Source organism: Choloepus didactylus, chromosome 4 (genome assembly GCF_015220235.1).
Source record: "Choloepus didactylus isolate mChoDid1 chromosome 4, mChoDid1.pri, whole genome shotgun sequence".
NCBI lineage: Eukaryota > Metazoa > Chordata > Mammalia > Pilosa > Megalonychidae > Choloepus > Choloepus didactylus.
The window spans coordinates 49,911,377-49,936,115 of NC_051310.1; the positions used below are offsets into that span (position 1 = coordinate 49,911,377).

The 24,739-nt window shown below is 35.3% G+C and overlaps 1 protein-coding gene across 2 annotated transcripts in view; it reads right to left on the reverse strand.

The window, feature by feature from the left end:
- The window catches only part of HIF1A (hypoxia inducible factor 1 subunit alpha), a 52,130-nt gene extending 27,616 nt beyond the window's left edge, over nt 1-24,514 (reverse strand). For both annotated transcript variants that reach the window (XM_037832582.1, XM_037832581.1), the window contains exon 1: nt 24,154-24,514. In XM_037832582.1, the coding sequence (XP_037688510.1) occupies nt 24,154-24,188 (35 nt within the window). In that variant the 5' untranslated portion in view covers nt 24,189-24,514. The remainder of the gene's footprint in view (nt 1-24,153) is intronic.
- Nucleotides 24,515-24,739: the final 225 nt, after the last annotated feature.

Consider the following 24,739-nt stretch of genomic DNA (forward strand, 5'->3'; position numbering starts at 1 on the left):
CTACTGATAATATACACTTGGCATTTACTCGTTTGTGTGCTTATCTGATTTTTATACTTTTATAAGGAATGTGAACATGTTACATATTTTTAGTAACTCAACTGATAAAAATTTCAATTTAAGTATCTAAGTCAGTTTAACTTGAGTATCTTGAGAGATTTAAGGTGCACTATAAAAAGATTACTGTTTGTAACTACTTATATATGTGAACCATGATTTTCTCAATAATGAACAATAAAAAAACTACAGAAATAAATTAGATGCCGTGGCTACTATGAAAATGCAAGTGTCAACAATCTGCAATATCATTTTTAAGTGCATTAGAATTGCTTCATTAACTTTAAGTAAATATTTTAAATTTTTAATAAAATATATAATAATAAAATAGAGCTTTTATCTATTTTATACACAATATTCCAATGAGAAGAAAGGTGGTTTCTGTTTAAGTTTGAAAAGCCCCCACACCATGTGATCTAAAATGTATAATCCCTTCAATTTGGGGCATTCATCCTGGCCTGGAGCCAGCAGTCTATTATTGGCCCTAGTGGATGCTGTTGCTATTTTATTTTTCCCCCTTTTAAACTGTAGGTGATAAGTAATGGTGGCTGTGGGAAACAGTTTCCTACCTAGTTCAAGTAAAACCACCAAGTAAGAGTGGTGATCAATGACTCATGATAAACCTGAATATTAGTTCAAATACCATATTTAATTCTGGTGTTCAGAATTTCATCACAGTAACTAATCAGATTCATTATCCCTCTTTCTCTGAACAACTCAACCAATTTAAACTACCCACAAATGAGTATGCAAATGAAACTCTTGGTGAAAAATTTAAATCTTTGTATTACCTTGCTGTATGCTTTTAAAGGTTATCTGATCAAGCTAATCATGAAGACAGAACATCTCCATACCTTTTGAAATACTTGTATTGTCCAGAACTCTGAAGATACCAATGACTATCCAAAGTATGGCAACTAAGTTTACAAGACAAATCTATTATCCAACATCATGTTGGATAAAACATCAAAGGACAATCTTTTAAGCCATTGCAGACCATGAGACATGTTTGAGTGTAAACATGAATTCTGGAAGAAAAACTAGCCTCGAGAAACAAGTAATATGATATTTCAAGAGGTGACAAACCTAAATTAGATGAAGAAAGTAATGGAAATCATTATATTCATTATTACATAGACAATCTAGATGTATAGCATTCAAGGGACATGTAATAAAGTTTTAATGAAGAAATGTATCTGACGTTTACTTACTACTTAGATGGCACAATCAATGTGTGGACCAGGAAGAAAAAAGCAGATTTTCAGCATACAAATAAGGTCACTGTATTTCTCTAAATTAATCAATTGCATCTATATTGTTTTTATTAAGTACAAATCATGTGGAGTTCTACTGAAATTGTCTGCGTAGGTGCTATTTCACAGTGTGCTAGTGATAGTGGAAATCAGTTAAGAGTATAACAAAAATTCTGTCTCTTGAATAGTTTGCTTACCCATTTCTATGACTGTTCTAGAACTGATTTAAACTAGCAAAATAGCTCAATCTTTGTGGTGCTGCAGTTTTCACATTTATTATTTCATTATTATTTAACATAGAGTATTTTTGGTGGGGTCTGGAACTACATACCTCAGAAAAACATGTTCACAGAATGGGTATGAACCCACTGTAAGTAGGACCTTTTGATGAGGTTACCATGAAAAGCAAGAAACTGAAAGTCAATGAAACCCGGCAAAGAAGGGAGAGGCCAGGAAAGGCCAGCAGAGGCCGCCATGAACATTGCTATGTGACAGAGGAGCCAAGGACCAAGGATCACCAGCAGCCAGCCCCAGAATGCCAGTCTCCAGAAAGAAAGCATCACCTTGATGATACATGCCTTGCTTTGGACTTCTCCTAGCCTCAAAATCATCAGTCAATAACCATTTTACAGAGAATGTCTATTATTCTTTAGATAAACAAGAACACAAAATAAATGCAGACATTTCAAGTCACTGTGGTCTACTTATTGTACACCGAAAGCCTGACAGCATTCCTGGTTGTAAATTTTTGTGACTTTATTCAAAGTGTTAGTAGGAAAAAAACTGCTAGCAGATGATCGGACATATTTCTAATAAAGTTAATGTATAATTTTTTTTTAAATTCCTCAACTCTCATATTTGGTGGAAAAAAAAGAAACACTTTCTGGCTTTGAAGGTACAATTTTTTTTTCACTTGTGTCAGTATTTCTAAAGGATAGACGTTGTGAAGTGAAATTCCTGATTCAAAGAATGGGCTGTTTTGCTCTTCAAAAAGGTTTGTACCTATTTTTGTCCCTGCCAATCCATGAATGTGTACATCCATTTTCCCATGTACTCAGCAGCATTATATATCATGGATCTTTTTTAATTTTTACCAAGCTGACAGGTGAAAAATGTATCTCCTTGTTTTAACTGCCCTGGTTATTCTCTGGCCTGAAGAAAATCCAAAGAAATTTTCATGTTCACTCTTTTGCTTACAGCTTTAAATCCAAACACCTATACTTGCTGCTTACTATGTACAAGGTGGTATTCTAAACATTTTCATATATTAACTTACTTAATCCTCAAAACCGCCCTGTGAAGTAGACACAGTTATCATCACTATTTTACAGATAAGGGGCATGGATGATTCAGTAACCCAAGGTTAGAGTAAATAAATGGTAGAATCTGTTTTCTAATTCAAGCAGTTTGGCCCCAAAGACAATTCCATTAACACTATTCTATGCTGCCTCTCAGAAACCCATTCTAATTCCCAAGATAAACATTCTTAAGTCTAGGCCATTACTATGAAGTTTAAATTTTGTCGTTCACGTTTCCAAAGACATAAAGAAGTTATAGGGGTTCACTTTGGGATTTAGGACTTGAGGGAATCAAGGCCAGGCTCTTTTCTGGAATCTGCTTGTAAACCCAAAGTCCTAATTGAGAGGCACCTATAATAGTTCTATGTTCTGAGCTCTACTGTCCAGCAGCTCTTCAAAGAAAAGCAATCTTTAATGGGTATCACCAACCACTGTGGGGAGAGAATAAGGGGATAATAATTCAATCTATCTATCATTATCCCACTAAGCTTTATTTTAAATTTGTACAGAGCAGCTATTTGAACATTTTAGTTTATTCTCGTTTGTGTTTCACTTGCTCAGCATCTGGCTGGTAGTCACAACAATATCCTGGTTTTGATTATACTCACATTTTTAAAGTTTTTCTAATTTATATTACACAAAATTAGTGAATAAAAGCTGAAGTTTTTAATTTAATATTTGAAATGTTCTCGATCTATTCCTAGGACTAATGCACATAATGTGATGGCACATTTTCCACGGGTGAGCTGATTTCAGAGACAGTTTTTTGTTTTTTGTTTTTTTTAGTTTTTTTAAAATTAAATTCAGTTTTATTGAGATATATTCACATACCATACAATCATCCATGGTGTACAATCAACTGTTCAGAGTACCATCATAGTTATGCATTCATCACCCCAATCTATTTTTGAACATTTTCATTATACCAGAAAGAATACAAATAAAAAATGAAAGTAAAAAAGAACACCCAAATCATCCCCCCCATCCCACCCTATTTTTCATTTAGTTTTTGTCCCCATTTTTCTACTCTTCCATCCATACACTGGATAAAGGGAGTGCGATCCACAAGGTTTTCACAATCACACTATCACCCCTTGTAAGCTACATTGTTATACAACCAGCTTCAAGAGTCAAGGCTACTCGGTTTGAGTTTGATAGTTTCAGGTATTTACTTCTAGCTATTCCAATACATTAAAACCTAAAACGAGTGATCTATATAGCACATAAGAATGTCACAGACTGTTTTTTAAGCAGGACGGGGCCTGGCCCTGTCCTACAGATTTTGGTATGATAGTGGCATAAACATTGAAAAGTAATCCTCAGGATCTAACAAGAGTTTACATATGTTTTTATTTTCATCATTTTTCACAGGAAAACAAAAGAATTCACCAAATTCTTGGTTCATATTTTTGCAGCATATAGGAAGAGATTTAAAAACCCCAATACCACTAGACAAGTCAACAAATATAACACAATCACTTCTTGGTATAACATCTCATACTTCCATTAAGAGAATCCAAGTTACTGTTTGTTTCTCTTCACTGATGTTGATCATTGTATTGCTTTTTTGCATAGAACTGTTTACTAACCTGACTGAGTGCTCTTATAGACTTAGGAAGCTAAATTTTTGCATGTTTCAATAAGCATACAATTTGGTATCCACTTTACATTATGCTTCTGACCTCTTACACACAGCTCTACTCCACATTCTATAATCTGCTCAGTTAATTTGCCCTGATGGACCTTGATTCTATTTTCATAAACCTGAGCAATCTCTTCGCATATTATAAATATAAACCATTTGTCATATTAGATATTAATTTTTTTCTGGAATCTGTTTTTTATTTATCTTGCATGAGTTAAAAATATTTATAAGGTCAAATTAATCTTTTTCTTTGAGATTTCTTCTAATGCTTTATTTCTTCTAATCATTCTTCCAAAGATCTAAGAAATATCTTATTCTGCTTCCATCTAGTTCATTAAACCACTTAAACCACCTGGAGTTTATTTTGGTGAAATGTAAGGTGGGAATATAAATTATTTTTTCCTTATATACTGAACGTTATCTAAACTCTAAAAATTTAATCCCTTTTCCCATTGCTTTTTAATTTCTTATTTTAACATAGTGAATCCTCACTTATTTTGGATATTTTAAACAGTTTTGTTCAACTATTTTACAAACTATTTTTGTTACATGTTTCACAAATAAAATAATATTTAAATATCACTCTTTTACTGTATATTCTTTGTAGGGTGAGGATCCCCAAAGTAAAATCAATCTGCATACCCATTTCAGGACATATGCCTAGTCATAAGCTAACTGCCCAAGATCCCTAACTACCATAAGAGAAAAGAGAATATTTTCCCTCCAACATTTATTGAGTGCTCTGTGCTAAGTACTAGGAATACAGTGATAAAAACAAAACAGACTATGGAAATAGTCACCTAATGCTGTATTCCCAAATGCTGGTCTAGCTGCATCATAATTATCAACATTTCAAAATCTTGAGACCCACACCTTTCTAAATTCTGGTTCAGGAAATCTGAGGCAGGGCCCAGAAATCTGGGTTTTAAAAAAAACTTCGAGAGGTGTATGATACACAGATGAGGTCTGGGAACCAATGACTGAATTGGGTCTTCAAATTACCACCACAGTGATTCCAAAATATGTATCTCATATTACTTCCTGCTTAATCCCATCAAATGTACACAGGCTGAAGACAAATTACTTTTAAAGAAAGCCCTCCCTTACCTAGTTCCCTGCTAATCTTTTCATCCTCATCATTTGCCATTGTCCCATTCACATTCTTCAGTCACATTACAATTACTCAAAAGCACTAGTGTTTCATTCATTTGGCTTGCTAACTCAACTCTCTCGGTCTGGGATATCCACCCCATTATGTATCTTGGCAAATTTATATGTAAAACTCAACTCAAGCATGACTATGCCTCTTTTTTTCTCTCTTCCAAAACTGCTCCTCTCCTCTAGAACTGACCACTCTGGTTGTTTTGCTATATTTATCTTCTTCTACAACATTATGAAAATTCTTAGGGGCAGGAAACTGCCTTATTCATCTTTATATTCTTCGCAGAAAAAGTAGAAGTTTGAATATGGCATTAGTATTCAGCCCAAATCTGCTATTTAACTATGATTCCAGCATATGGAAGGTTGACTGCCTCAACAACATTGTTTTTGGGAATCCCTAAATTGTACTTAACCAGTTGTAATGTGATCCTATAGGCTACAATCATAACTAGTATAATAATGTAATAGGAATAAAGTATACCATTTGGATTTACTGTGATTACCTGGATATTCACTTTCAAATATAAGTAAGCAAACAAGACATTAGAATGAAAATCTTATGTTCTTTCATCTTCCTTTTTCCATCTTTGCCCTGTTTTTAGTCTACTCCTGCAACAGCCACCAGAGTAATCACTTCAATATGAAAGTCAAGTCATATCACTTTTCTGCTAAAAATCTTTTTTGCCTCATTCAGAGTAAAAGCCAAAGCATTTTTAATAGCCCGTAAGTGCTTCCGTAATCTGACTCCATTACCTCTGACCACACTTCCTATCACTTTTGACCCTTTAATCATTCTGCTTCAACCACATGGCTCTTCTTCAAATACTTTCTGAGTGTTCAAACAACACTCAGAAATTGAGGCACACTCTCTCTGTAAGGCCTTTCCACTACTTGTTCCCTCCACCTGGACTACAGTTCCCCAAATATTTACATGACTTGCTTCCCCATTTTCTTCGAAGTCTTTGCCCCAGCTGCACCTTCTCATTGAGGGGAGATTCCTGACCTCTGCTTCCAACCTGGTATATTTGTTCTGCTCTGTTTTTCTCACAGCACTTAATAATCCATAAGTGTACATTTTACTAATTTATTACCTGCCCCTTCCCCAACCCATACCTACACTACAATATAAGCTCTACAAGGGCATGTAAGAGGTATTCAATAACTGCTGGCTAAATGTATAAATTAGTAAGTTGAAATTCTATGAAGTATAAATATACCTTAATTATTGCCAGAATAAATGTTGTAAAAACTGATTATGAAAGCTGTTAATTTTGTTCACAAAACAACCATTCATTCATCAAGCCAAGTTCCTGACACACAAAAGAGGCTTAATAAATGTTACATGAATGAATCATGGAGTAAATGTGAACATAGGCAAATAGAGGCATTAGCCTGGTCACAATGTTTAAGATAATTTCCCTTATCACTACAATCCATACTCATGTTTTTTACTGTTTTGTTGTAAGCTTATGCAGTGAGGAAAATGCACAAGTTATATTTGATTTTCTTACCCAATTAAATCAACACCTTTATGAATATGTCTTGCTAGTTTGGCTAGAAACCTGAGAGTTGACTCAATTTGTTTCTGAAAATTTTTTTCAAGAAAAGTGTTGAAATTTTCATGATACGGCATGAAGTTTTCATTAGGCTGATTCCTAGTCCTACTTGCTTTTATTTGGGGGGGGGGGGGATTACTATTAAATGAAGTGTATTTTTAAGTCTTTTATATTTATTATTTGGACTATTCTTATTATTAATAAGACTTGTTCCTATATTTTTTATCTTGTAATTGTCACAAAGAATAGTTTAAACAGATAATGGTTAATAAAAAAGCACATCACTACTTAATGGAAAAAAACTGCAAAAACTGGACATTTCAAATTAAATACAGATTATATTCTTGTCTCTGAGAAAATATCTTCTATGTTCTAATCAGTAAACTTGAAAGGAATCTTAGGATATGCATATATTAGAATGTTATTCATTTACTCAACACATATTTCCTGATCATCTTCCATGAGCCAGACACTATACACTATTCTAGGCAGTGGGCATAATACAATAAACAAAACAGACCAAGTCCCTACCCTCATGGGGCTTACACTGTAGGACTAATATATCATTAAATTTCTTACCTTTATTCAAAAGTAATTGCCAGGATCAATCCCTAAGTGACAAAACATTAGCCACAGGAATAATCTTTCCATAAAACCAACTAATATAAAACTTTAGGACACAAGGTAAAGTCTATGAAAATTTATTTTGCTTAAAAGGATGTTACAGTATATGTTAATAAGTGAAAAGAGCATGCAGAACAAAATTTGGGTATGAATCCATTTCTGTATGTGTATGCATGTGTGCATATATACATACATAAACATATATGTAACTCATAAAATGCTGCTAAAACCAGAGAGATACAAAGGTATACAACGTTAGCAAATTTACATGCATTAACAATAATAGCTTCCAAATGGCAGCGTCACAAATTATTTCGTACTTACTATTGTCAGAAAAATCTGCAAGTGGTCATTTAACTTTTTAACTAGCTTTCCAGAAAGAATAATTAAAACCAAGTTAATTTTTTCTTTGAGTATAACATAGGAACAAACATATTTCTTTACAAAAGGAGGAAACTGAAGACTGAGTAAATATAATTCAATGTTTTGTTTTTCATGCTAATCTAATTATTTTTATTTTGAAAGCTCTGCATGTCATCAATTTGAAATTCCCAGTACAAATATTTGTGGTGAAACAGTTTATTTCTAAAGAAAAATTCAGAATGCATATATGTTTTATTTTTTAGAGCAACTTAAATTTCTTGATTTAAGACCGTTATCTTAATAGTGTAGCGATTATCTCTTAAAAATACACAATTAGACAACAGATGGATTATCCAACTTCCAATATCCTCAAAAGAATTCTTAAGTTTAAATCTTTAATTTTCTAATATTGCAGTAAAATAAATATGGAAAAAGGCAATCACTTTTAAATTAGAGGGTACATTCTGAAAATGAAACCTGTATCACAGCTAAGGTAGCATCAATGTGCAAATGTATATTATTCACATATTAATTAAAACTGTTAACTATTTAACAGATTTACATCTGTTTACATTAATGTGTATTAAAGTTCTATTTGGGAAAAGAATATGCTTTTTTGTTTTTAAGATTCTTCCTGACCTCCAGGGAGCCTCTTTTGTTGCTCAGATGTGACCTTTCTCTCTCTAAGCCCAACTCAGCAAACACATTCATTAACCTCCCCCCAACGAGGGACATGACTCCCAGAGAAATGAATTTTCCTGGCAACGTAGGACATGATGCCCAGGAATAAGCCTGGCCCTGGCAGCGAGGGATTGAAAATGCCTACTTGACCAAAAGGGGAGGAAAAAAGAGAAAGGTAACAAGCTGAGGTCACAGTGGCTGAGAGATCCCAAATAGTGAGAGGCTATCTTGGAGGTTTCTTTTATGCAAGCTCCAGTTAGACATCCCAAATGGCCACAGAATGCCATGCCCTCACCAAAAGGAGTCCCCAAATACATAGGTCCCTACCTGAGATTCTACAAAATATTCACTTGCTAAGTTTTATCTCTCAGAAACTTAAATCTACCAGAGTATTCCTATGCCAGACAAGTTCTAAAACTCAGAGGCAACAGCCTCTTTAAGAACAACAATCAGATGCAGTCCCTTTCCCCATACTGTTGACACCCCCTTTCAATATGAACAAGTTATGGTGCTCACTGTGTAGACACCCCTGAAGACGGAGAAAGAGATTGAGAGGAAGGGATAGCAATGAACAAGATAAGATTTAACAAAGGTCTATGAATACTGAAACTTTATATAAATATACATATATACTTAGATGCAGGGGTGTTGCAATAGCTGGGAGGAGTTAGGTGACATGGTGGAACTGTAACCTATAGCATCCTTTGGGGTTGCTCTATAGCTATTAGTTGAATTGTGCTTTAAAAGTCTTCACCTTTCTGTATATACCCTATATTACATAATAAGGAAAGAACTGAAACTGTGGAAACGTAACCCATAACAAGTTTTGAACTTGCCTATATAACTGCTTGCTGAGATGTACATCGAAAGTTAACACCCTTCTGTATGCACGCTATATTTTACAATAATGGATATAGCTGAAGTTATTGAACTCTGACCCATTATATTCTTTGAAATTTGCTCTCTACTAATTCAATCATATTTTGAAAGTTATCACTGTTATGTATACATGTTAAAGTCCACAATTAAAAAAAGTATTAAAAAAAATTATTCCTGACTAGTGATTTAAATCAAATCTCTCCTGGTCCAAAATTGCGGATGAGTTTTTTTTATTGAGTGTCTCAACAAATCTCTGCTCTCCAATTTATAAAATACTATGCTGGATATATTAAAACCAAAAGATGTGTATATGAAGTTTTCACAATAAAATGGAGGTTCTCAAACTTTAGCTAGCATCACAATCACTTGGAGAGTCTTAAAATGCAGATTCCTGGGTCTTATCCCCAGTGTTTCTGATTTAGGAGGTCTGGATGGGACCTGAGAATTTGCATTTGTAACAAGTTAGCAGGTGCTGTTGATGTTCCTGGTCTGGGGACCACTTTGAGAATCACTATTCTAAGAAAATACTTTCTATTGTGTCCTTCAAAAGTGCTTGGAGACATAAAAGACTTCTCATCAAACTCAAATAAGGTTTATTACAGTTCTCTTTAAAAATCTGCCCTGTATATTTTACAAATACAGGAAACATATCTAATCCCTAAGACATTAACAGCAACACATACTTAGAACATAGTAACTATAAAATACACTATAAAATACACTAGTCAACAGCTAATCTAGTCAATGGTTTTTGACCTGTGGTATACATCACAATCACCAATGGAACTTTTTCCCCCAAATATACATCCCCAGATCCCAAAGCAGGAAATCTGAATTGCAGACTAGGCATGTTTGTTTAAAAAACAATCTGATGAGCACTTCCACTTATTCAAGGTCTGTGTTTCATTTATGAGTGCTTGCAAAATTGACAGATTCCTGAGTCCCATCTCAAACTACCAAATCAAAATCTCTAGTGGTGATTCCCTGGGAATCCATGTATTAAATAAACACCCAGGTGATTCTTAAGTCACAGAAGTTTGAGAACCATTAGTAGGTTTTATAGCAGAGGTTTAACTGGTAGGCCAGGAAATTTTGAAAAATGAGAAGAATTTATTTTTAGCTGCAACTAAGTGTGTATTCTATAACAACTATGTTCGTCAAGCTCTAGAACACTGAACTGAGTGGGCTGGGCAACACTATTGTAGAGTGAGGTAGAACTGCTGGGAAAAATAAGCTAGAGGTTACATTAAAAAAAAAAAAAAAAGATCCCACTGTGCTCTTTTGTCAATATTGTACAATTCAGAATTCTGTCTAACATTAATTTATTTGTGTCTTGAGTTTTACTACAAGATGAGAATATGGATCCTGTATACCTGAATTCACTAAAGCCAAGAGTTTGTAAGCCACACTGCTCTTTTAAGACTTCAATTTCTTTCTAATCGGTACACTTGCAGCTTATTAAAATTCATAGGAGAGCATTCAATGTGGGTTTCCACTCTTCAATTCTCTACCTTAATGTGAAAGATTTCATCATTACATACAATGGGTAAAGAAAAAACATTTTATTACGAATTAATAACTATGTGTTAACATTGTATAATGATATGGGACAAAATACACATTGTAACACACTAACTAAAAAATAAAAAGGAAAAAAGAAAGAGAAGCTAAAGTTAAAATTCAACAAAAAGCCAGTAACAAAGAGTATGCATTTAATGAAACACAGTAACTTTGCCTCAAAATTATAAGCATGGTTAGGGTTCAAAGATGATCAAATGAAGAAAGTGATAAATGCATAATGGTTTTTCAACTCTCTTGAGATAATTTTTTAAAAATCATCTTTTATGTGACTATGGTTTGTTAATGGGATTATAAATATTAGTGACTCACTGAAGGCAAACATGTTTGTAAATGGTTGTTTAAAGGCATGTAACCCACAGAGTAGCACCACAAACCTAAATATGTGTTAGCATGATACATTTATAAGGTAAGATACTGGTGCAGAAGGTTAACAACAGAGTGGGATATGGAAAACCTACCCATTACATACTAAAGACTATTTTAATAGAAATATCCTACCAACACTATACTAATACTAGTAGCATCTGATAAGAGCTCTGGGATGTATTATGTTATGATAATTGTTTAAAGTTGAGAGTGAACAACTAAGTGAAGATAATGTAAGAATCTGACCATTTATCTTGGGATAGAATATATATTAGTGAAGTTAGGAACCCACTACTTAATAAATAAAGCCCTCAACTTGAGGCTGGCTCTTTTGAAATTTAAGGTTGTAAATGGGAGGCTGAGCCCTCCTATAATTATGTCTAAGAGGCACCTTCAGGGAACCTCTTTTGTTGCTCAGATGTGGCCTTTCTCTCTCTAAGCCCAACTCAGCAAATAAATTCATTAACCTCCCCCTCATGAGGGACATGACTCCCAGAGGAATGAACCTCCCTGGCGACATGGGACTTGACGCCCAGGAATGAGCTGGGCTCTGGCAGCAAGGGATTGAAAACGCCTACTTGACCAAAAAGGGGAAAAGAAAAGAAAGATAACAAGCAAAAGTCACAGTGGCTGAGAGATCCCAAATAGTGAGAGGCTATCTTGGAGGTTTCTCTTATGCAAGCTCCAGCTAGACATCCCAAATGGCCACAGTATGCCATGCCCTCACCAGATACTTAGGTCCCTACCTGAGATTCTATAAAATATTCACTCACTAAGTTTTATCTCTCAGAAACTTAACTCCACCAGAGTATTCCTATGCCAGACAAGTCCTAAAACCCAGACGCAACAGCCTCTTTAAGAACAACAATCAGATGCAGTACCCTTCCCCATTCTTTCGACACCCTCTTTCAACATGAAGAAGTTAGGGTGCTTTATATAAATATATGTTTTTAGATGATGGGGTGTTGAAATAGTTGGAAGGAGGTAAATGACATGGTGGAACTGTAACCTATAACATCCTTTGAAATTTGCTCTATAGCTATTCGTTGAATTGTGCTTTGAAGGTCTTCACCTGTCTGTATATATGCTATATTGCATAATAAGGAAAGAACTGAAACTGTAGAACCACAACCAATAACAATTTTTCAAATTACCTATATAACTGCTTGTTGAGCTATACATCGAAAATCAACACCCTTCTGTATGTATGTTATATTTTACAACAATGGAAATAGCTGAAGTTGTGGAACTGCGACCCATGATGTTCTTTGAAATTTGCTAACTACCTGTTAAATCGTACTTTGAAAGTTATCACTGTTATGTATACACGTTAAAGTACACAATAAAAATTGCATTAAAAAAAAAGTGGGGGCCAAATGTGGCCCACAAACTATAGTTTGATGACCCCTGATATGAAGAAAAACATAAGAGAATTTCAAAAGGAGATAGATGGATCCATAATCTTGCTGAGGATTTTCTCTTAGATTAGTATATATGTAGAATATTTCAATAACAGAGTTAAGAAACTTATCAGTCAGAACAGGGACATTCTTTTTGGGCAAAAAGGGAACATTTACAAAAATAATCACATACTAGGTCCCAAAGCAAGTCTCCACAGAGAAGTAAAAAACTGATACTGTATACCGTCTTTGACCACAATATAATAAAATTAAAAAAACATAACAAAAAGATATCCCTTTAAGTTTGAAAACTAATGATATCATACCTCCAAATATTTAATGGGACAAAGAAAAAAAATAGAAAATACTAGGAACTGGATGACAATAAAAGCACTAAATTTTGAAATTTGAATGCAGCTTAAAAATCCTTGAGGAGAAATCCATAGCGTTAAATATAAGGGTTAAATAAGAATGAAAATTGCATGTTAATGCATTTAATTCTCCAACTTAGGAAACCAGAAAAAAAGCAACATAATTACTCCCCTCCCCAAGAAGCAGAAAATAATAAATATAAGAGAAAAATCAATAAAACATAAAGCAAAGAAACAATAGACATGATCAATTAAAAAACCACTAATAAAATAGATACCTTTCTAGCAAGGCTGATTAAGAAAAGAGAGAGAAGGCCCCAATAAACAATATTAGGAATAAAAAGGGGAATTTAACTATAAATAGAGATTTTGTTAATCATAAGAAACAACTTTATGCAATTAAATTTAACAATGTAAATGTAATGGCTAAGTGTTTATAAAATTTAACTTATCAAAACTGACTTAAGAATAGAAATGAGAAAAAAATAACATTCAAAAAATAATAACATTAAACAAAAAATCACCTTTTAATGTCTTCATGCAGGCTACAAAACACCAAACACAGAGAGTTGAAAATCACTGTTCGTAGAGCCTGTGCTTTATAGTTGTGTGTCACTGTCTCTCCTCAGCTCACATTACCTCCCCGATCACTCTTCTCCATTTGAACTACCTCCTCTCTTGGCTTATAAATCTTATTCTTTCTCTAAACCTTATTATATGTTCTCAGAAAGCAATGGATAAGACTGGAATTCAAGAAATCCAGTCACACTATACATGTGTATGTGTTTAGACGAATGAGTCCTTCCAGCAATTATTTGCTTAAAATTAACAGAAGATGCATAAATTTTAACAATCAAGTACTTAAATAATAGGTAACATTCACATGTATCAGAATATTAGAATACACACAGAAATCATATCTGAAGGTTTTTTCTATTTAGTTCTAAACTCTGACCATGATGAAGATTCTAGAAACAACGACAAAGGAGAAACTCACAGGAAACTGTTTTCTTCCTACACTAATCCATCCTAGCCAATGTTACCAGATAAGTTTCCCAAGTAACCCTTTGAGGTATCTGATCACGTATCCCTGTCTGTAAAAAGAGGATAATACTACTACTAAGTGGCAGGTCTCATATTCCACCTGAGAACCCATGCTTTTAATATGACCTATGCCTTTCCACAAATCAGATGCTCAATAAATAATTTTGTAATTAAAAGATTAAAGAAAAGGGAATTTTTTTTTCTTAGGAATAGAAGGATTTGAAAAGGTTGTAACGAGTGGGAGTTACAACATGTCAGGGCTTTGCTCAATAGTTAAAGCAGTATTGAAGGTAAACAATAAGAATTTTTAAATTGTGTTGTCATTTTGGTGGCAATGTAAAAAGAAAAGAAAAAGCATATTCTAAATTAAATGAATAATGGGGGGATGGGATGTTTTGGGTGTTCTTTTTTACTTTTATTTTTTCTCTTTTTTTTTTGGAGTAATGAAAATGTTCAAAAATTGATTGTGATGATGAATGCACAACTATATGATGGTACTGTGAACAACTTTGTACACTTTGGATGATTGTATGGTATGTGAATATTTTAAAAGAAGCATATTCTGAATCATCTAAATGACATCTACATCACTATCTATATTCTTGCTACAAGCCTTCTGTGTTTGCAGTCGCATTAGATTTAATCAAATTAGGAGGAAATGATGGCTAAAGTGAACAGGGTTATACTTTTTAATGCAGTATACTCAGATTGGTGTCACTGAGCACATCTCCAAGGTCTACAAAGATTATTTTGCTCTAAAAGAATCCAAACATTAGCCAGGGCTGAGAAGTACTGGAATAAAGAACTTTCTAACATTTAGAGCTGCCAAAAATGAATAAACTCTTTTGTGAGAGTGCTTTTTGTGTGTTTCTAAGTAAATTCTAAAAGCAGACTGGCCAACTAGTAATATGACTATAGAAGATGCACTTGTGATGGTTGGTATTAAAGGAACAAAACTTAAATCCCAAAGTCAGTATTTTGTGAAAACCTCAAAACTGGAATCATGCCACTCTAAAAAATAAAAATGAAACACTTTATTGATGAATCAATTAACACCAAAAACTAAATATTTACCTGTAGCCTGAGCCCTGCTTGATAAATTAGAGGCACATCTATCTGGTGAACAAATGAATGCAAAAAATAAATAAATAAATAAATTACAGGACATAGTGTTAGATGGTAGAATCATAGTCTAGGGTTGAAGAAATTTTTGAACCATTAAAACAAATCAACTTGTTCACATTATGCAAGGGAAAACCCCTTCCTCAGTTCAGTGACTATTGGTTTGACATTACAACCCATATAAACATCTTAACTACATCATCTGCAAAGGTAGCTAATTTTCAATTCTCCTCTTTAAAGAGGCTAAAAGACATTTAATGAGATTCTTGACACCAAAAGAGGATACAAAAGTAGTAACTTCCCATCCTCTAATGGCCCAAATAAATACCCCAGAGAATATTTTTCTTCCTTTATTACTACCATTATGGAAAATAGTCACTTTAGAATAACATGTTTAAATGAAAGACAAATATCTGCACTTTATTTCCAAAGGTCAGATATTCATGGGAAAAATCAATGTGGAGGAAAAGCAGCACTAACTACTCTACACTATTATTGGTTCACCAATGGCTTGGCCCAAAGGACCTCAGCCTTTGTCAGACTGTCCCAAAGAAAGCTTTAGTGATTCCAAACAGTATCATGAGACATCAAGAGTGAAACTCTTATAAAAACCACTTACTTAATATTATAACAGTATGAATATAAGTTTCTACTTTATAAGCCCTTACTTTGTGTCAAGTACTGTTCTGAGGGTTTTCACATCTCATTTTATCCTTACAACAATCTCTAAGGTAATTTATTCTTACCATTCCTATTTATAGATGAGGAAGGTGAGACCAGAGAGGTTAAGCAACTTGTGCAAGATTGCACAGCTAGTAAACACAAAGCAGCCAGGCAGTCTCTAGAGCCCAAGCTCTTCACCATTAGGCATTAATACATCTCCTTCTTAAGGAGATGAAATGAAAACTCTAATCCATAGTAAGAGAATAAGCTTCCAAAAAGTCATGGCAGGAACAGCTGCACAAAGACTATGCCTGGCAGAAAACTGTAGAATACCAATCCAGGTGATTTGCAACAAAAGCCCATTGGTTACAATGCCAGCATCTGATCCAAAGTCCCGTGTATAAGGAGATAATGATACTATGTGTTATACTGCAAAGAAGATACCAGTGAATTCCAGGATGCAAACACTTGTGACCTATAGATAGGAACAATCAAATAATGTCAGACATTTGATCCATATACTCATAGAACCCCATTCACAATGTTAATAATGAATGGTCCAAGCAGGCAAACTAGCATTCTTCCAGGAAAATGGAATATAGATACTAGAAGAGAAGAGTTTCTTTTCATTTTTTGGATCACAAATTATATGGATGCAGGTATGGGGATGCCAGTGGCCATCTTTCATACCAAGTAGATAGACCTTTAGTGACAGAATGAGGCCAACATACAGACAGAGCCAAGAAATCTGAGCCAAGAAATATTCAAAGGAAAGTCAGGGATTACAGTCTGAGAATACCATTCAAGAATCTGGATCTAATTGTCCCTTAAGTCAAAACTATCTTATGTGGGCCAATAACTGTTTTTTCCCTTAAACTAATAGTGCTTTGATGCTTGCAATTAAAAGAACCCTAATACATTTATCAAATTGCCAAAGTTTCAAATTAAAACAAACTTACTGATATTAAAGTACAAGAAAACGGCACTCTCAAATACTGCTAGGGACCATAAACTGGTTCAAACATTCTAGACGATAAATAGGCGATGGTATTAAAAGCACTAAAATTTACATACTTTGACCCAGTAATTCTACTTCTTTAGAATATTATGTTAAGAAATAATCATGAATGTAGATAAAAGACTATTAATGACAACATCGATTATAAGAAAACATTAGTTTCAACCTAAGTATTCCAAATAGAGGAGTGATGGGACATCTACATAACGGAATACCATTCAGCCTTAAAGCCTATTGTAAATAATATTTAATATTGACATTCTAATAATACTTAAATGTTCACTACTACTTTGTGGTGAATATTTCATATCCTCTTTTTTATTTTGAGAATAAGTTTTGATATAAAGATACCAATGGTAAAATAGCCTATATCCAATATCTAGATAGCAGTAAGAGCTATATACTGTGCTAAGCATCCAATACTATTATTACTTAACTTAATCTCATAACAATCCTACAAAATTCTAAGCATCCCATTTTTAAAATGGAAACATAGGGATAAGGACAGATATAAATTCTTAAAAAGCAGGATAAAAACACAGTATATACACTGATTCTTCAATTATTAAAACACACACATATCTATTACAGAAACAAATATTCACACCAAAATGTTGATAAAGGTCTCTGGATAGTGAATTTGTGTAGTTCTCAATTATAGCAGAGTACATCTGTATCTGATGTTAAGTTATCTTTTTAAGGATTATTATGAATATTATTATCATTACTATGGTTGGGATGGCAAATAGGTTTCTTTTTTTGGCCAACTCCATGACTGGTAGAATTTCCTGGAATACTTCATTGGGCAAAAGTCTGAAGCCAACCATGGTATCAACAGTAAAGAGTGATGCTAATGTCTGTTATGAGTGTGGGAGGGGAAAGTGGTAGCAGGTTTGCTCTTATTTGTCACCTCTGCTAAGTGTTAAGTAAATTATGTGGGGAAGTTAGAAAGTAAAATTTGAATCTCTACATCATGAGAGGTCAAAGGAGATTCCATAACTTCCTTCTTAATCAATAAATCTCAGAGATAAAAAGATGCTTGAATTAAGGAAGATATACGTGATGAAGAATACAAAGAAAACAAAGTAAAACAAGATAAGGCTCATACATAAGAGTAAGATGATTAAAAGAAACAGGTAAATCAAACTGGGCAAGATGACACAAAGGTTATGAGAAGAGCAGGGCTGATTTGATATAGAGGCCTTCTATACAGTACACTGCAAGAACCTTAGAGACAGAATATGGCTCATGGACTCTACATGGAGATAACCTGATAAAAACAGAAGAAACAAATCAGGCTCAGCAGTTGCTGGGGACTCTCCCCTTCCCTCCACATTTCAGATACCTATATCCTAGATCTGAAAATACATATCTCATGTTTTCAAGCAGTAACATGGAGACTTTATAGCATTCAAAACAGGATTTATGTTATGGTATGCATCTAATAAATTTCTAATAGATCAAGGAATTTCAAAGCTTATTATCATCTTGGACCACCTTCACACAAGTGTAATTTTCAATCACTGTCAGTAATGAATTTGATATGTAGCTAAAGATCAACAATTCTACTTCAAATTTATAACTTCAATATTAAATAAATTATAGGACTTGGAAGCTCAAAATTAGGAAGAGCCATACTTTCATATTAGATAGTCAATGATATTCATTTATACTACATAAAAAGCAGATTTATCAGGCATTATTTACATACCTTAAAATAGGTTATTAGGTTATTTTTAAGGCCAAGTACATGTTAGATAGCTGTATTCCACAACAAAATAATATTTTCTAGCCAGGTTCTAACAGATATTGTAAATATCAAAAAGGTGACATAAAAAAGTAAAATTCAAGATTCAAGAAAGTTCTAAGTAGCACAAGGGATTCCAAGTACAAGAAAAATTTAAAAAAAAATCTTAAGTCTTTCTCTGAATTCTTTTTGTCTGTTTGTTCATTCAATTATTCACTCATTGTTTCATTTGTCCATTCAAATTTCAAATATTTATTAGGATTTCACTGTGTGTCAGTATTCCCTTTTATAAGACAAGTTTCAAATTCAGTTTATTTGGGATTTTACCCATTGAAATATGCATCCAATTTTATAATGGAAAAAAGGGAGGAGGGAATCAATTTAAAGAAATTTATTTAGCACGTGAATTTGCAAGAGCTGTAAGTCCAGAGATATATCCTAATCATTAAAGACTTAAACCTCCTGCTTTTAACCCTTGTGATTATTTTTACCACAGTATTTTTCAACGGAAAAACAAATTCTCACAAATTAAGAGAAGTGGGGTAGCAAGGGGAAGACTCACTATGAGTGAAAATTACATTAACTAGTATATACTTTTATAAATTAATTTTGCTAAATATATTGTGGTCATTCAAAACAAGTGAAGAACTACAGTAAGTTTTTATGTTCCATCACCAGATTTTTGTCCCATTTAAATTTTCAAAATCATACTTAGAAATAATTTTTATGTTTAATATCATGTCCAAATGGAATTTTAAAACAAAGAAACTCTCAAAAATGATAGTGGAAATAACCAGAAAGATTACATCTTGGGGACAGTTTTCTTACAAAAATTATGCCAATTACTGTTTTAAATCTTTTAAAACAAAGTTATTAATTAAATAGGACCTTACCAATAATAGAACCAGGATATATATAGGCCACTTCTAGAAAATAAATATTTTCCTAAAAAATTTTGGCAGACCAAATCTTTCTAAGTCACTCTAAACACTTAATTCTCATTTTCGAGGTGCCTAACCTCATTTCTGACAAAGTTTCCACTGGCAAACTGTTCTTTGTAGTTAGCTTTGAGTTGGTTAATTATCCACAAATCCTTAAAAACATAGTCACTTCAATAGTATGAAAAAAACAAAAACCCAAAAAAACAAAAAACAAAAAAACAAACTTCATGAGGTAATTTTCATATTTTTATAAATTCAGATTTTATCTATCAGATTTTTCTAAAAGGGTCTTGTCTCGGAAACAGACATGGGATTGCTAATTTTTTATTGCAGGAAACACGCATCTTAATCTAAAATTCATTGTACATATGAAATAGTTAATTGTCGATCCTCCAAGAGACAGAGTGGTATAATAATTTTTAAAATTCCAAAATCTATAGTTACTTACAAAATTCTAACTATACATTTTACCAAAAAATTCTGAGCGACAAGAAGATTGGCTTGTCTTAGTTTCAAATTCTCTTTATAACCTTCTAATTAAGGCAGAAAACAGAACAACACATATACCACAAGTAGTAGAACTTTGGGCAAAAGCCACGAACAGTTAATTAGTCCCAAAGTTTAAACAAAAAAGACAACTTTCTTCTTATGAATTAAAATCATTTTAAAAAATTGTGTATTTTTATTTATTAGGGTATAGGAAACTAATCCAACAACACATCTAATTTAGATTACTTTCTCCTAATTGATTAACAGGCCGTATGTTAACAATCTTACATAAGCAAAGAATATAATATTTCAAGAAGTACCGAAATTTTTAAAAATTATTTTTCAAGAGGACCTTTGTATGAACACCATAATCTAATTCAAATTTTTAACATTCATGCATAACAATTTATTTCACCACCAACTATAATCAACTATTGTGAGTTCTTCAGAAAAAAATCAGTCAAGAGTCTATTTCCCCTTAATTCCCCCTTAGCCTCCTACACACCATTCCTAACATATAACAATAGAATGTAACCACAAACTTTAAACTTAGACCCCAATACTACTACAGTGGCAAAGAGAATGGAAGTTACCAGGTAGCAAGATTGGATGGACTCCAAACTGCACAAGATGCTTTGCAGCACAAACCTTTTCAGTCCAGAACCTGAAAGTTCAGTAAACATGTACACGTGGAAGAGTACACTAATACAAATTACACATAAATTGAATCACAAATATCACACCAAATATGCAAAATACGTAGGCTTGGAACCTTGCCTCGACGTAGAACCCAACGGTCTTAACTCTGGAGAAATTCATAAGCAAAGGACAGCTTCTTTACCATGTAGATATGTATGCTTTACTGGGAAAATCTGATCAATTCATCATCTTTAGCTAGGGTTTATATAAAACCTTGACATCAAGACAAGATAACGTGATAACGTTTTAAGTTACTACCAGTCCTAAGACTGCAATACCTTGCAGAGGCCACTCTGTATAGAACTGTGTGACTAGTAGATGTTGCTTATGACTCTAGTCTTTATAAAGTCCCAAGTAAATTCAAAGCAGCCCTTTTGGGGAGGAAGCACAGGAGTGAGGAACTGTGAAGGCGGCCTAGAGTAGAGATCAGATGCTCAGTAATAATGACTGATGCTAGACACCATACAATCCAGGGGTGTACTGTTTTAACAAGAACCCCTTTCTAAAGCTGTAGATCCAATGTCAGTCTTTTTATTTTTGGGAGATATAGAAAAGATGAATGAATGCATAGAGAAGAGAAACTAAGAAAGAAATATTAGGAAGGACTGGCAAAAAAAAATGTGTTAAGTGTTATGGAAGTTTAAGTTAGAACTATTCTAGCCTATTCTATTTTCAATTATAGAAAATGTTACCAAGACTCCTATGCCAAACACTAGGCTAAGTGCTTGTACTGCATTATCTCATTTCATCTTCAAAATAACTGCTAAGAAGGTTAACAATATCATCATTTCAAAAGTTCACAAAGCTAGCAATTGAAAAGGCGGGGACTCTTAACTCAGAACTGTTCTATCTTGCTCCAGATCTATGCTCTTCATCACTAAGCATTCTTCTGCTTCAAAAAACAAGAGGAAAATCAATGTAAAATTGTAACAAGAAAGAAGTTTACTACTAAATGAGAGAGCTTCCTGACTTCTAACGGCCAAAATTAAAGAAGGAAATTAAGAAATGTAGGAGTCCGGTCTGAAGCAGAGAACAATGAACCTCTTGACATTCCTTTAAAATCTAAATATCTATATTCACGGGCTATTAAATAAGTGCAGTCCCTACAACTGAGGAATCAACATAAAATGCCTTATGTAAAATCCATTATACCCATACTCATTCTTTGGTCTGATTTCTTCCAACCCTTCAATGTATACGTTTCCTAGACCTATGCATCTTAAAAAACAAAACAAACAAATTCACACTCGCACCCACCACCATAATGCCGGAGGCTCATTTAATATAGAAAAATAGAAAGGAATCCCGGACTACTTGATTTACCTCAGTTCCAATACATATATGGGAAAACCCCTCAATCCCTTAATTATCTTTCCAAAAAAGTTTTAAAAGTATTGTTTAGAAAAGCATAAAAGCTAGACAGACACCTTTAACAAACAGCATCTAAAAGCTGTTGAATAAACCACCCCTTGAGCTAATTCATTCATTCATATTAAAGTTACTTATGATATTCTTCACTGATGAGTGGCAAAGGAGAAATGAGTACAATATATATATAAAGGAAGTGAGTGATGCATATCCTAATGTTATTTTATTAAATATGATTTAGCATGTAAGGACAGAAAGTTGGCATTGCACAGAGGTAATCTGCCTTGGGTTTATAATACAGCAGTCTAGTCATTTCATCAAAAGCACTGCAATCACTTCTGCAAAATTAACTGCAAATAATTTCTGGCAGCTCTTCCAATTGTCTAGACCTGTTTGATTGCTCGTTTGAAAAATGTTGTAAGTGCTTTCTCTGGTGTATAAAGAGACTTTAACATTCTACTAGTAAGGACCAAGATAGGGGATCTACAAAATAGCAAGAATATAAAAAAGTTTATCTTCTGCTGATACTGATTAGGGAAGTCAATCTCTCCCAGAGGAGTGGAACGGCTTAACAGAAAAGCCAGGCTACTAATCACAACTCTAAATTTTCAATTCCTTAAAGTGATATCCTCATAGGTTAAAACACCAAAGTGGGCCAAATATGGGGGTAGGGTGAGTCACTCTTGAGCCCCAACTCAATTACTAATCATTCTATAATGTACCCTTGCCCTCAAACTTCAATGTGTTATATAAACTTGCATCAAGCTGTAACGGAATGCTTACTTACTTCGGATATATTTTTGAAGGTTTTCCTTCAATGTACTTCAATATCAGGGAAATGAGACAAAGTTCTAAACATCTGCAACATTCATTTTAGTACTACATTTCGCCTGCTCTGTTCACATACTTTTTTTTTTTCAATCCCTTTTAAATCGTTTGCGTAGATTTAACTACCCTCTACATTTTCGCTAAGATATCGTCTAGAATGAATGAGGCATATATTTATTTATAACGTCTGGGCTCTCGCGACCGGTGATATGAACAAAAGTATCCAATTCTGATGTTCGCTTTAAAATGTTGCTATTTCTCTAAATTCCCGTGGCCCCTGGCTCACAGTCCAGGCAAACAGTTCAAAGCAATTAAAAACAAAACAAAACCTACACGTGGAAACTAAAAGTTAGCATCTTGGGGCCACCGCGGCAAATCCCTAATGCACAAAGGCACAGACACCCGCTGTCGCTGGACAACAGCCGGCAACATCGCACCGGAACACGCGAGCCCATCGACGGAGAACCCCGGGGCCCCGAGCCCACGGGGAAGCCAAGACCAACATGCAGAGACCCGCGCCGGGCCCGAGTTTTCGACGGAACCCGAGAGGATGCGAGCGGGAAGGAGCGGAAGCTCGGGGTGCAAACCGCCGCGACTGAGTTGCGGCTTATTTCTCTTCCCGGGGTTTTCAGTTGTAGAAGGTCCCTTGCGGGTGGGGCCACAGAGGAAGGTAGATGTTTGATGCGGGTGGGGAGCGAGGTGTGAAGCCTTGGCGGGCAGAAAGGGAGGCCGAGCAGGGCTCAGACCCCGGCCCCCAAGAGCACTTTCGGGGAGACTCCCACCCTCCACGACAAAATGGCGACGTGGACAGCGGGGGAGCCCAGCCGGCAAGGTTAGGAGAAAGAGAGGGAGGTGAGAAGACACAGAAACAAAAAGGCCGCCCCTCCCCAACCCCCCACTCCCCACCTCCGGAAAGCTGAGACCAGCCTGTGAGCCCCGGGCGAGAGGCCAGGCAGGGGCACCGACAGCGGATGGGGCCGGCGGAGAGAAGGGGCTTACTTTTTCTTGTCGTTCGCGCCGCCAGCACCCTCCATGGCGAATCGGTCCCCGCGATGGCTTCACGGCCGGAGGCCCCCAGGCTCGCTCCGGCCTAAGCGATGGCTCCCTCCACACGCGGAGAGAGGAAAGGCAAGTCCAGCGGCGAGGGTTGCGAGGCGGGAAACCCCTCCGGAGCTCAGAGGCGGGAAGATGAAGCGACAACCGCAGAGGTCCAGGTCCGGCTCGGAAGAGCTCCTCCTTGGCCTGTTTGTCCCGACCAGGCCCAAAGCACCGGCCCAAGCGGCTGCGAGGGCGATCCTTGCGTTCCCTCAGACAACGCGGCTCTCTGTGCACTGGGGAGCTGAGGCAGCGGATGGGGGCGGGCAAGTGCGGAGACGCGCTCGGGCACGCGGGGAGGGGCGGGGCGGGTGGGAACGCGCCCGCCCGCGGGGCCTGGCGCGCGTTCACGCAGGCTCGCCTCACCTGAGGGGAAGGCGGGTTCCCTGAGAGCCAATCTCAAGTGACGCAGGAGACTAGACCCCACCCCACGTATCTCTCAGCCAATCACGCAGCGGTCAGCTGAGGTACAGCTGGGACGCGCTGCCGC